This window comes from Myripristis murdjan, chromosome 11 (genome assembly GCF_902150065.1).
Source record: "Myripristis murdjan chromosome 11, fMyrMur1.1, whole genome shotgun sequence".
Lineage (NCBI taxonomy): Eukaryota > Metazoa > Chordata > Actinopteri > Holocentriformes > Holocentridae > Myripristis > Myripristis murdjan.
Window position 1 is genome coordinate 19,861,363 of NC_043990.1, and position 13,181 is coordinate 19,874,543.

A 13,181-nucleotide genomic window follows, 5' to 3' on the forward strand; every position below is an offset into this window, starting at 1 on the left:
GTCGTGTTATCTTTGTGGGTTTATATGTGCAAGCGGCGTTAAAGTGTCTAGAAACCAAATAACGTCAGTATTATCTTTTGTGTGTGTGTGTTGGTGCATGTGCAGGTGGAGCAGCAGCAGCTTCTGTCAGAGAGGCAGATCTTCCACGCTGAGCAGCTGCAGCATGCAGAGAGGCAAGTTCACCAGCAGAGGGAGCAGGAGGGACAGGCTGGATACACACAGTCACACCTCCAAACACATGGTGCACTCACAAATAAATTCAGGAAATATCTTTGACACAGGTCTGGGCAAGAGACAAGGTATCATCTGGGATTTTGGATATTGTTATATTGTGATAGGGCATAACTGTTGTCTCTTCCTGGTTTTAAACAGAGGAGTGATGCCGTTTTCTGTGACTTGGGACTATTCTGAAAATATTCCGCTACTTGCTTGCTCATCCACGACTAATGATCCTGTGAAGACAAAAATCATCCCTGTCCAGTCTAATCTAATACTGCAATAAACCCAAGCTTCAGGCCATGGATAATTGAGGTAACAGAGAACTGGGAAGTAGGCCAGTCTTGTAGCAGTTTTTGACAAGGACACGATGTGGTGCATTTCAGTTCAACTGTTTTAGTTTCCCTCTGATAAGGATCAATTGTCAAGGATGAGGTGGCAAAAACTAGGAAAACTAGGCCCAGATTGAAATGAACCAGAATTCTCAAACACAGCCTATTTGCAAAGCTACACACCGCTATTAGATGTCAGGAGAAGCAAAAATAATAGTGAGATGAAGGGCTTACTTGTTTCATGATTTTTTCTTTTTATACAGACAACAGACAATGTAGCATTTCTCTTGACTTTTTTCCCTCCAAATATTGACCAAATGCTTGAAACAAAACAATCAATAAATAAAACACATTTTTGAAAACATGATTTTCTATGTAGCCACTGCACCTCCTCGCCATAGACCTGAGTAAGAGTTATGTTTTAAATGGACACAAGTCTGCCTCATTTGGAATATACAGAAATGTCTTTCCTAACATGGGACAGAATTTGTTTTACATAGTAACAGATTAGAAATAGCACACTTACTCTGCTTATTGTTTGCTCTGCAGAGGACAGATTGTCAGTGCAAAATTTACATACTGCATAAGCTCTGTCTACAGATGTTTATTTATAAATATACTGTAAATATCCCTTATTTTAAGCTGTGCAACCATAGAGTTTCTCCAGTGTATTTTCAGCCCTGCATTCTACATGCATGGCTGTCAACTGGTCCACTGGACCGGTTTCTTTTCTGGTTTATGAATGGGTTCGCCAGATTCCAAGACTAGCAGCAGGTCTTGTCACATTCCTGACAACTGTGAGGTTTCTCCCATCTATTAAGATCTATTCTTATCACTGAATGACATCTGGATTCTTTAGTTTGTGAAAACTCCTGTGCAGTTTCAGAAAATTACTGGAGAAGCATTTGCCACATTTATAACTTTTGTTTGTCTCTACGTGTGTCCGTAGGTGTTGGATTAATCTCTGTGTTGACTCTAAATGTTTTCCACACAACCCACAAATCTGCAGTTTATCCACAGTGTGTGTTTGAGCATGCGCCCTTAGTGTGTATATATAGTGAAAAGACTTTCCACATGCTTTACAACAATGAGGACCAGTAGGTCTTTGCCAGGCAGACAACCGCACAGATTTTGTTTTTTTCATACTGATGCAGTAACGATGTCTTTTCACTAGTTTTGCCTTCTTCGACATGAGTGTCTTTAAACCCGTTCCAGATCCACCGCTCTTCCTTGTGGCCTCATCCATGCTCCTTATTCCATTCTCAGATACAGTACAGTCTCCACCAGGAAGCCAGGATTTACCAGCTGGTTCCGACACTTGACTCTCCAACCCTCTATCAATCTGAGGGTCCACTGCTTCAGCTGAAGAAGTAGGAAGAGGGCGGTGCTCGCTGCTTTCCCTATTATCAATTTGCCCGCAATGGATGGCCAATGCTGAATCCTGAAGAAGGCTTTCCACACAGGCAATGGTGAATAAAGAGTTTTTGGCAAGATCCTCTTGCAGACTTTGAAGTGACTTTCCTGCTTGACCATAACATGCTTCTATCTGCTCCTCTTTGATCTGCAGATGCTCTAGGCTCGGCCACTCAGGACGTATCACTAAAGAAAAAGAAAAATACACAATTGGCTGCATGAAAACTTTTCACATGGACTATACTGGCAGTATGCAGTGAAAGTGAAAGGTGGAAAACATGTTCCTCCTCCAGACCTGGAGAATGTTTTTCCCCTCGGCTAACCCACAGTTCCTCCTGTTCTTCTTTAACGGCAAGTGGCAGAGAGGGCTGTTGGTCCTCCTTGACCAAACTGCTGAACTCCTGCTCACACCAGGCTTCAGGGGGAACCTCCTCCTCTTCCTCATAGACGGAGACAGAGGGTTGATGTACGTCTACATGGGAAAGTAACACATTTGAGTAGAGAGGTGTGGAGAAAGGTAAGGACAATAAATTGCTGACACGTGGTATAAATCATGTATCTGCTGTGTGCTTACAAAACTGTAACCCAAATAAAACTATTTATTTATCCCTTTTACAGAGTGGGGCTCAGTGATCTCAGTGACAAATTCTTTCTTAGAAACTGCGTTAAATATTTAGTTGCTTACTTCAACTTGTCAGCAGCTGTTCTGAATAATAAGACAAATAAAAATCTGTGGCTGTAGGGCTCCCTACTGCCAAAGACAGACTATGGTGCTTAATTAGTTAAAAAATCTAATAGGTAAATCTAGCGTCAGGGTAGCTTTATCAAGAGACAGCTGTGTCAGTCTGACAGCTTATTGTTGTGTGTGCAAGGTTATTAATTTCAAGTCAGAGAATCTGCTATAAAACTGTGGCATTGTGTCACACATGTATTGCGATGCTGGTGTTGCAAGCAGTAGATTTTATTTGTACTTGTGCACTAACCATTAATCATTACTAACCTAACAATGGTCAAGTAATCACCCTTAGCTTGGACAGGTTAATGATCAGATCAATAATTCTGACCACCTGAATAGCATCACACATATACTAACCCGTGCCTTCTTGGATTTGCTGCTGTATTACATAACCTGTAAAGAAAAAGAGAAACCACCTGATTGTCACTGGTGTAAACAACAATCACTGTTTAATATAGCATTCATTCAAAACAACTGAAAGGGTTATTTGCAAGAAATATTAATATAAATGCACAAAAAAGAATGCCAACACATTACACCTACCATGTTGCTTATACAGGTGCACCTCGAAGTTGTGTTTCCGATGGATTATCTTGCTGCAGTTTGGACAGTGCCAATGACTTCTGCCCTGAATCCTGTCTTTGCATGTACACGGCACAATAAATTTTCCTGGAAGGGGGAAATGTAGCAAATTATATAAGTATATTAGTAGCAAAAAGAAACAGGGGAGCTTAACTTGTTCTACTGTTGAAAATAGACTTCAGCATCCAAAACTATACAAGACCATTTTATTTCAAACAAAAGACAGTATCACTTATCTTCATTTCCTTCTGATAGTGACAAGAGAAAGAGGCTGACGGCACACTATTATGGTAGTGCACCTGCTACTGGCTTTGCACCTACAAGTCCCAGAGCACATGTTAATTTCCATGCAAATTAAACTTACCAATTCCGTTCTCAGTGTAGTGAATGGCAAATAAATAATGCTTTTTGATCAGATGCGTCTCAGTGGCCACCGTTCTTTTGAAGCAGTATGGACAGTTGCCATTAGCAGCAAATTTCAGGAAGTTTGTGCGTGACGTGAATGCACAGCACAACTCTGGAGAGAAGGAGAGGAAAGAAAGGGGAACGTCACAAATGTTTGTTTTACAATGGGATTACAAGAATTATAGGTTCACTTTGTAATTAACATTCTGTTTTTTTGTTTAAAAGACAACCTACATAGTTTGAATTGTATTGAAGTAAAGCCTTCAGAGGATCTTTTTTTTTTTTGTCTGGTTACACAAAACTTCTAGTTGAAAGCTCATCTTTGCTAATGTGGCCAGTGCTTATACACAAGGGGTAGCCGTATAGCCAGAGACATAAGCCCTACCTGTGGAATAGCAGGGGCTTCCGTTGGCCCTGCGTGTATGGCTTACACCCACTGGGACTGGGGCAGCAACAGCTGGAGCCGTAGCGGTGTTGGTGCTTGTGGTAGAAGCGGTGCTGATGTGACCAGCTGCAGAAAGAAGGAAAGCACAATGCAGGTAACCTTATTAACAATAACTTCAATTTACTGGGTACCCAAGGCTGCTTTAAACATAGAGAAATAGACACAAAAAGAACAGATAATAACAATAGCAACGATTGCCAGGGGTGGCAGAAGTGACTAGAGACCATAGCGCCCAAGACCAAGGAAATGTCCCCAAATGTCTGAAGACTGCAGATTCTGAGACCAGAGTATAGGGGGCAGGGGAGGTATGGCAGGTACCAGGGGGAACACACATGGAGGGATCAGAAGGCTAGGAGGAGGATTTTGTAAAAAAAAAAAAAAAAAAAAAATGCAGGACTTGTCCAGGAACCAGCTGTGTTCTGCACATACTGGAGCCTGTCCAGGGCTTTGCTGGCTTTTTGGGAGGTGATGAGGACATGGATGAGGGTCTCTGCCAGTATCACTTGTCTGTATAGCTACAAAAATGTGGAGAAGGTGGCACTAGGTGAGTCTTTGATTGCTCATTTCCCCCCTCTGTTGTAGGAAATAACAGGGTGGGGGCTGTAAGTAATTTACACACATGGAAAGGTCATAAACATACACCTCAAAACCTTGAAATATAATTTTTATGTACAAACAGAGCCTAAGTAACAAATGACAAACGTGTGAAGCAGCTGCAGCCCACAAACTGAATCTTACAGTTTACACACAAGAAACACCAATTCTGAGTAATGTACAATGCTGTTAACACTAAAACCAGGAACCACTTATGTAAAAGTACACTGTATAGGTAAAGTGTGGAAGCGTCAGGTGGATGAACCATGAAAATATTGGACTGACCTTCTCTCTGTGGTAACCTAGGTCTCAGGACAATATTTAGCAGGGCTCGCTGCCGGTCGCTTTCTCGCTTCAAACGGGAAGCCTGCTCTTCATAATCGGCTATGGTTTTTTCAACAACACCTAATATTTCAGCAGCTGCGACATGTAGCCGCTCGTTGACGAACACCTTAAGCTCTTCTATTTTAAACATCCTTCCCTCCATCAGCAGCGGTACATACATGCGTCTCTTATTTGCACAACAACCGGGACATGAACCGACACCGGAACGAAAACTGAATTCCAGCAACAGCCTTCAAAATAAAAGCTGCCATGATGCACACGTGATGCGCTGTTTGAGTGACGTGATCCTAAAATAAGGATTGCACTGGTGGGTGGGGGGAGGGTATTGTTTATGAAAAGTTTCGTTTCTGCCCACTCAAAGCATAGGCTTACACAGCCATTCTGGCCTGTGTGCAATATGCCAATAGGGCTTCCACAAATGCACAAAAAGATTAATAAAAGAGGTTCCAGAAACTTGCGAGGTTAATGTCTGTACAGGCTGTAAACATTTATTTATTTATTTATTTATTTATTTATTGTAGGGCCACTTTCACTTTATACTGAAAACAATTATTTGACTGAGTATTTTATAAGATTTTATTTTCTGTGCACTCCAGTACTGAAAGTGCCATATTTTCAGGAGATGGGGGTCCATATTATTTTCAGGTGAGAGGCACAGGGGGGAACTGCAGTTAAATTGGCCAGTGACAATAGAAATGAAGACCACCAACCACTCTCTTCAGCTTTTAGCCTACTCGAACTGTATAGTGTCTTTATGTCTTCATGGTGTTTTGTTTTTGTTTCACCTTGTAAGGAAGGTACATTTGATCATTTCCATTTGCACTGTCACCACGAAAGCTCTGATGGACATGTCCATTTGTTTATGATATTCTCATCCACATCTGGCTCTTATGTGCAATTAGTAACCTTACCAGCAGCAGCTTAAGGCAGATTAAGTGGGTGAAATGTATTGTGCAAGAGTAACACTATTTGCAGCAGTCAGTTTTTACATATTGCAATATTTATTGTTTTTTATAAGGATAACCATTACTCTCAACTCTGTGTGGTTGATATAGGAGGGGCACATTTGCCAGCATGCGTCAAAAGAATACTGTGGCAAAAAAAACGCTATACTCCACCCTAAATTCTACAGTAAATACACCAGTGCTGCACAGATCAACCATTACAACAGATACATATTTAATATGCACTCCCTTGGGTCGTCAGCAATATACCCGCCGCTCAAATCGACCAGAAAATTGAAAGACAGACATACAAAGCCACATAGATTCCTACATAAGCACCTTCTTCCACCTGAAACTGTGAACACCCAAAGCAACATGTGAGACCTCAATTTCCCTCTCAAAGATAAATCCACTGCTGTGAGAAATCCAGCCAAATCATTTGACCATTTGATGGGTTTTGACTGGTCAGTATCGAAAGGTAATCTGTGCCACTGCCATTACTACTATTGTTGTCTCACTCCCCGCTAGTAGACCTAAAACTATGAAAAATTATTCATATCATTCATATCATATAGTACCAACTGGTAAAAGTGTACACACGCACATATGCAGTACCAATCCACATGACATAACCTGATTCGGGAGTGGATCTGCTTGACTAAAAGTTTAGACTAGCAGTTGCCACTGAGGCAGGAACAAACTGCTGAGGAGATGGGGAGTTTTACTTTTAATTTATCGCCTATCGCCATCATAACCAGGGGGAAGACATAGGGCCACTCTTCTCAAAATTAGAGGTGAGTAGTTTATAATCTGCAAACCAATGAGTCTCAAGTCCGGTCCACAACAGACAACCAAGTCTTAGAAGCATTTCAGTGCCATACTTACGCATAATAACCAACCATGCAGGTGCTTAGATAAGCTATAACACAGGCTGGATGTGTATGTGGTCATCATGCCTTGTGGCAAGCCAGATACACAGTATGCACATCAAACCTATTCAGGCTATGGTGAGGGTAAAGTCAAAGTCACACCAAAATGTAATAATATCCATACAATGAATTTAAAGCAAGTTTATTTGTAATGTTTTGACCAACAAGGTCAGGCATTCACAGGCAATGACATCACCATTACAGTCAAACAAGAAAATAATTTGGGATTGGTGAAGCAGTAAAATCAAGATAAATGTTCAAATCAGTGTTACAGGTTGTGTTAGTTTCTCAGTGGACACAGTCATGCTTTGTTAATTTTGTTTGAAACATGTGCATTTTGTTTGAACCGTCTTAATTTTGTTTAAAATATAGAACGTATCAAAAATGCTCATAAATCATAATTACGCCAAGGTGCAAAAATATTACACAAGATTTCCTCAGTCTTGTTTGGCATCTTCCTTTGATCCTGAGGGTATCTGAGAGTACCCTTTTTTGCATTTCAGGGAGGATGCGTCGCAGGTATAGCCATACTGACAGCAGTGCACACCATCCTTACAACACTGACCCTGAAATACAATACAGGTGTTCATGTTAGAATAAAATATTTGCCTGATATTGCAATGCAGTTAGAGGACACTCATCATTCATCATTCATTCAATTTTACACATTCAAACATGCACTGATCTGTGCCTGCATTTCACAATGGCTTATATTTTTCACAAAATGTATTATGAAGTAATGAAAGAGCCAAAGGTCCAATTCTTACCAGCTGGTATGGACAGCAGCCCCATTGGCCCGAGGGTCCCATGCAACAGCTCCTCCCTGCTGGGCAGTAGGTCTTGGCATCACAACGAATGACAGCTGTCTCAGGGGCTCCACCACTGGTTTCTGTTAGAGCTGTCATGGGTGTCTGCAAAATGATACATACAAACTAATTGCTATAGTCAGGCTATTATCAAGCAATAAATATTGTTTGACTGTTACATAGATAGCCATAATGCTCCATCTCTGGAATACCCTGTCAGATGAGCTGACAAGCCCCGCTACTTTGACCAAACGTTATTTTCTCTACATGAAATTTGATTGATTTACTGACATACATAAGGCCCTGCTACTATAAGCTACTGCAGGTGGCTGTAAGCTCAGGTCCACATGCCCTACCTCCTGCACTTTGCCTTCATCCTCCTTGGTGGAAATGAGAGTGGCAGGAACTGCAGATGCTGCTTGTCTCGGTGAGAAAGGATACGTCAGGCCTTGCCTCACACAGTGTTGGTAAGTGAGGTCACAGTCAAGGCCATGTGGACAACAGTGGATGCCATCCAGACAACACCTGCCCTACAAGAAAACACATTGTACAATAACAATCACTGTAACAGCTGCAATTCGTTTCAAGATGAAAATTAGACAACATGACTGCATATAACTGTGAAAGACTCGTCTTTTAGTGAATGAGTTGTTCGATCAAATAAAACTTTTTAAATAGTAAAGGTTCTATTCTACACAGGAATATGCAGGTAAACTCACAAGATAGTACGGGCAACAGAACCAGGCACCTTTTGGGTGTCTGCAGCACGTTGTGCGGTCAGGACAAACATAGTAGCTGTCACAGCGGACCACAGAGCTGATTTGCTCTGCTTGGTCTGGGACGAGGCTGTTGTCAAGCTTCTGGAGGGGAGAGACAGGGGGGACAGACTCGCTTGGTTCTTCTGCTGCCACTTTGTTCAGTGCGGGTACATCCATCCACGACTCATCTTGTTTCTTCAAAATGATAAATGCAGATTGAGTTTTATACTCTGGGTATTACATAAGAACTGACATTAGTCAAATATTCCTTCATCTTTGACAGTAAGCCTTCCTGAAAACGATATCCTCACAGATAGATAGATAGAGCCCACCCCAGCATAACTCCAAAGGCAAGTTCATTTTACCCCCAAATTTATAAATGATACAAAGGTAAAAGAAAAATAAGCTCAGGATTCACACATCTGTCCCTATACCTAATGTTAGAAATTCAACATGACAACAAGTCACCAGTGAGCATGATATCCCCACAACTGGTCCAATGTGCACTGGGTGTAAGTTTTTCTTATTTATTTTTTCATATTGTATGTGTGATGTACAATGACTGAGATGTTTAAACATGGGGACCATAAATATCTTCTACCCTGTTAACTGATCAACTAAAACACGCCCTGTAGAGCACAGATGGAGCCACTTGATTTAAAGGTCCATATAATCTAAAGCTCATGCAGGTGACTGTAAGCTCAGGTCCACATGCCCTACCTCCTTCACTTGAACGTCATCCTCCTTAGTGGAAATGAGAGTGGCAGGAACTGCAGATGCTGCTTGTCTCGGTGAGAAAGGATACGTCAGGCCTTGCCTCACACAGTGTTGGTAAGTGAGGTCACAGTCAAAGCCATATGGACAACAGTGGATGCCATCCAGACAACACCTGCCCTACAAGAAAACACATTGTACAATAACAATCACTGTAACAGCTGCAATTTGTTTCAAGATGAAAATTAGACAACATGACTGCATATAACTGTGAAAGACTCGTCTTTTAGTGAATGAGTTGTTCGATCGAATAAAACTCTTTAAATAGTAAAGGTTCTATTCTACACAGGAATATGTAGGTAAACTCACAAGATTGTACGGGCAACAGAACCAGGCACCTTTTGGGTGTCTGCAGCACGTTGTGTGGTCAGGACAAACGTAGTAGCTGTCACAGCGGACCACAGAGCTGTTTTGCTCTGCTTGGTCTGGGACGAGGCTGTTGTCAAGCTTCTGGAGGGGAGAGACGGGGGGGACAGACTCGCTTGGTTCTTCTGCTGCCACTTTGTTCAGTGCGGGTACATCCATCCACAACTCATCTTGTTTCTTCAAAATGATAAATGCAGATTGAGTTTTATACTCTGGGTATTACATAAGAACTGACATTAGTCAAATGTTCCTTCATCTTTGACAATAAGCCTTCCTGAAAACGATATCCTCACAGATAGATAGATAGAGCCCACCCCAGCATAACTCCAAAGGCAAGTTCATTTTACCCCCAAATTTATAAATGATACAAAGGTAAAAGAAAATTAAGCTCAGGATTCACACATCTGTCTCTATACCTAATGTTAGAAATTCAACATGACAACAAGTCACCAGTGAGCATGACACCCCCACAACGGGTCCAATGTGCACTGGGTGTAAGTTTTTCTTATTTATTTTTTTATATTGTATGTGTGATGTACAATGACTGAGATGTTGTCGTTTGAAGCTTGAGGACTTTTCTGCCTCTTGGTGGCCTTGTAGTGGGCCAATCAGCTTCATTTTGTGGACGCTGGAAATCAGCTGAAACACGGGGACAATTATATATCTTCTATCCTGTTAACTGATCAACTAAAACACGCCCAGTAGAGCACGGATGGAGCCACTTGATTTAAAGGTCCATATAATCTAAAGCTCATGCAGGTGACTGTAAGCTCAGTCCTCATGCCCTACCTCCTTCACTTGGACGTCATCCTCCTTAGTGGAAATGAGAGTGGCAGGAACTGCAGATGCTGCTTGTCTCGGTGAGAAAGGATACGTCAGGCCTTGCCTCACACAGTGTTGGTAAGTGAGGTCACAGTCAAGGCCATGTGGACAACAGTGGATGCCATCCAGACAACACCTGCCCTACAAGAAAACACATTGTACAATAACAATCACTGTAACAGCTGCAATTCGTTTCAAGATGAAAATTAGACAACATGACTGCATATAACTGTGAAAGACTCATCTTTTAGTGAATGAGTTGCTCAGTCGAATAAAACTCTTTCAATAGTAAAGGTTCTATTCCACACAGGAATATGTAGGTAAACTCACAAGATAGTACGGGCAACAGAACCAGGCACCTTTTGGGTGTCTGCAGCACGTTGTGTGGTCAGGACAAACGTAGTAGCTGTCACAGCGGACCACAGAGCTGTTTTGCTCTGCTTGGTCTGGGACGAGGCTGTTGTCAAGCTTCTGGAGGGGAGAGACGGGGGGGACAGACTCGCTTGGCTCTTCTGCTGCCACTTTCTTCAGCATGGGTACATTCATCCACGGCTGATACTTTCTCTCACACGTTTGGGTGACAAGGTTACACTGAAACCCTGATGGGCAACAGTGGGCCATGTCGGAGCAGCACACTGCCTGAGGACACACACACACAGATAGGGACCAGTTTCAATGACATTGCAAGATTTCTCCATTTTCACAACAAAACATCAAAAGCGCCATGAAGAGTTTTTAGCTCACTTTTGGGTAATGGCAGCAGGCGTATCCATGCTTGGTTGCACAGCAGGTGGAGAGGTCAGGGCAGAGCTTCCCGTCAGGACATGTGATGGAGCAGGACACAAAACCCAACCCCATCACTCCCACAAACACACAGAGAGTGACCCTCCACATCTAGGCAGAGAGTATTTATTAAGCTCATTCATTAATTCATTAAATTCATTTATTAAACTCAACACAGAAAGTGACATGTTTGGAAAAATAATGTCCCAGATCATCTCATATTTTGATTGTCATAGTCTGGTGACCAGATGAAAACCGAAACTTTGGCTTCTGCTTTTGTGACAATATTACTATTAATCATTCACTTTCAAATGTCCATTTTTACTTTTCTCTCAATTCACCCTCCCCATAATATAATGTATATAATATAATGTATTAATTGTGACTTAACATGATAGGAAACTTTGATAAGAAACTTCTTATTTGGTTACTTACCTTGTGCCTGGTTGGTGTTGTGGTGATTCAATCTCTTCTCACACACAGCGCAGCTCTGATGCAGTAAACTCCGCTCTTTATAAAGAAGGAGTGATCCTCCCACTTAACATTATCAGGAAGTAAAACTCACCCTCCCGCCCACACATGAAGAAGAAAGTTCTCAGTATCAGCTTGAGAGTGCCCACAAAACATACACCAAACATACTTGAGAGCATTCATCTTAGATGTTATCCATTCTTACTAGCACTTCTGAATGATGTTTTAAAAATACAGATGAATATCATTCATTTTGAGTATCATTCATTTTTTAAAAAATAATGAAGGGTCACTCTCAACTCAAATTTAAATGCTTCACATCTGGCAGGAAAAGCTTTTGGATGTTTTGATACCATTGCACGTTTCATTGGTACTGGGTCATTGGTACTGCAACTTTAATGTAACAGCACATCTTTAACACTATATCATTACTTTTGGTTTCATGCTTTTAGGGCATGTTGAGTGCTAGAACACTGTTTTTATGTGAGACATACCAAGTTATAGGGAAGATTATTGTGCAAAAAACTGTGCAAAAAATTGTTCCAAAAAAAAAATGCCTTAAAGTGAAAAGAAGACGAAGCGTGACAGTTAAACTGAAATAAAAGGTGCAGTTATGGGGAACTTGAACTTACACTGATTCGCGGTGTGTCACATTTGCATCTTCCCTCAGCTTCCTCATTCCACAGTTATGTAATCATAACGTCTGAATAAAATGCACTGGCACGAATCTGAACAATTGACATATTGTTTTATACTGCAGAAAGTCTTGTGATAACATTTCTAATATCACCATTGTGCACCATCTTTGTCATTGACCTGAGCATCCTTAACATTTCATAAGTCATAAAATGAAGCTTGCTTGGGGCATTGTCTGCGATGATAGCAGTCAGAGGGGCTGCATGGGTGGCAGACTTGCCTGTAGGTCATGCCTCTTCAAACTCTACATATGAAACTTATGTTTGTAATGTTTATGCCACAAAAGCGGTTGCTCTGGTTAGGGGAATTCCTCAAAAAATTGGTGTCGCTTCAGGTGAATGAGTTTTTTTCGCCTCACAAAACAGAGAAAAAACAAACATTTGAATTAATTTTGGCTATCCCAACTTTGAAAAACTCTAGTTGGCCAGACCCAAATACAAACAACTTATTGCTGGCATTGTTGTAGTGGGAAATTATTTTCTTAAGTTTCCGACAAAAACTTTGTCAGAGTCAGCATCAGACTTGACTGTACTCCACAAAAACATGAGCCCATGGTTACAGTATGGGTGGCAGTGGACTTTGGCCAGCACGGCACACAGCCTGAAAATGATAAGAAACATGCAAGTCGCTCAGACAGATTGTAATAAACATCCAGCGATCTGGTGAACTGAGCAGGTTTCAACTTTTAAAGTGAGTCATGTTTATCCAGTTTCTGACTGTAACCACATGTGAGTCAGTGAGAATAGTTGACTAATTACCTGGTT

The 13,181-nt window shown here is 41.4% G+C and overlaps 2 protein-coding genes across 2 annotated transcripts; both read right to left on the bottom strand.

The window, feature by feature from the left end:
• Nucleotides 1–827: 827 nt before the first annotated feature.
• Nucleotides 828–5,268, bottom strand: LOC115367612 (oocyte zinc finger protein XlCOF8.4-like). The gene is made up of 7 exons (XM_030063442.1): nt 5,009–5,268; nt 4,070–4,195; nt 3,644–3,796; nt 3,241–3,366; nt 3,055–3,090; nt 2,257–2,433; nt 828–2,147 (listed from the first exon to the last, which is right to left on the bottom strand). The coding sequence occupies exons 1-7, from the start codon at nt 5,226–5,228 to the stop codon at nt 1,381–1,383; spliced, it is 1,605 nt and encodes a 534-aa protein (XP_029919302.1). The 5' UTR covers nt 5,229–5,268; the 3' UTR covers nt 828–1,380.
• Nucleotides 5,269–7,073: 1,805 nt separating this feature from the next.
• LOC115367610 (progranulin-like) lies at nt 7,074–11,749 on the bottom strand. Its single transcript, XM_030063439.1, has 10 exons — nt 11,686–11,749; nt 11,212–11,361; nt 10,798–11,106; nt 10,435–10,608; nt 9,589–9,822; nt 9,226–9,399; nt 8,467–8,700; nt 8,104–8,277; nt 7,709–7,852; nt 7,074–7,507 (listed from the first exon to the last, which is right to left on the bottom strand). The coding sequence occupies exons 2-10, from the start codon at nt 11,359–11,361 to the stop codon at nt 7,379–7,381; spliced, it is 1,722 nt and encodes a 573-aa protein (XP_029919299.1). The 5' UTR covers nt 11,686–11,749; the 3' UTR covers nt 7,074–7,378.
• Between the last annotated feature and the right edge of the window lie 1,432 nt (nt 11,750–13,181).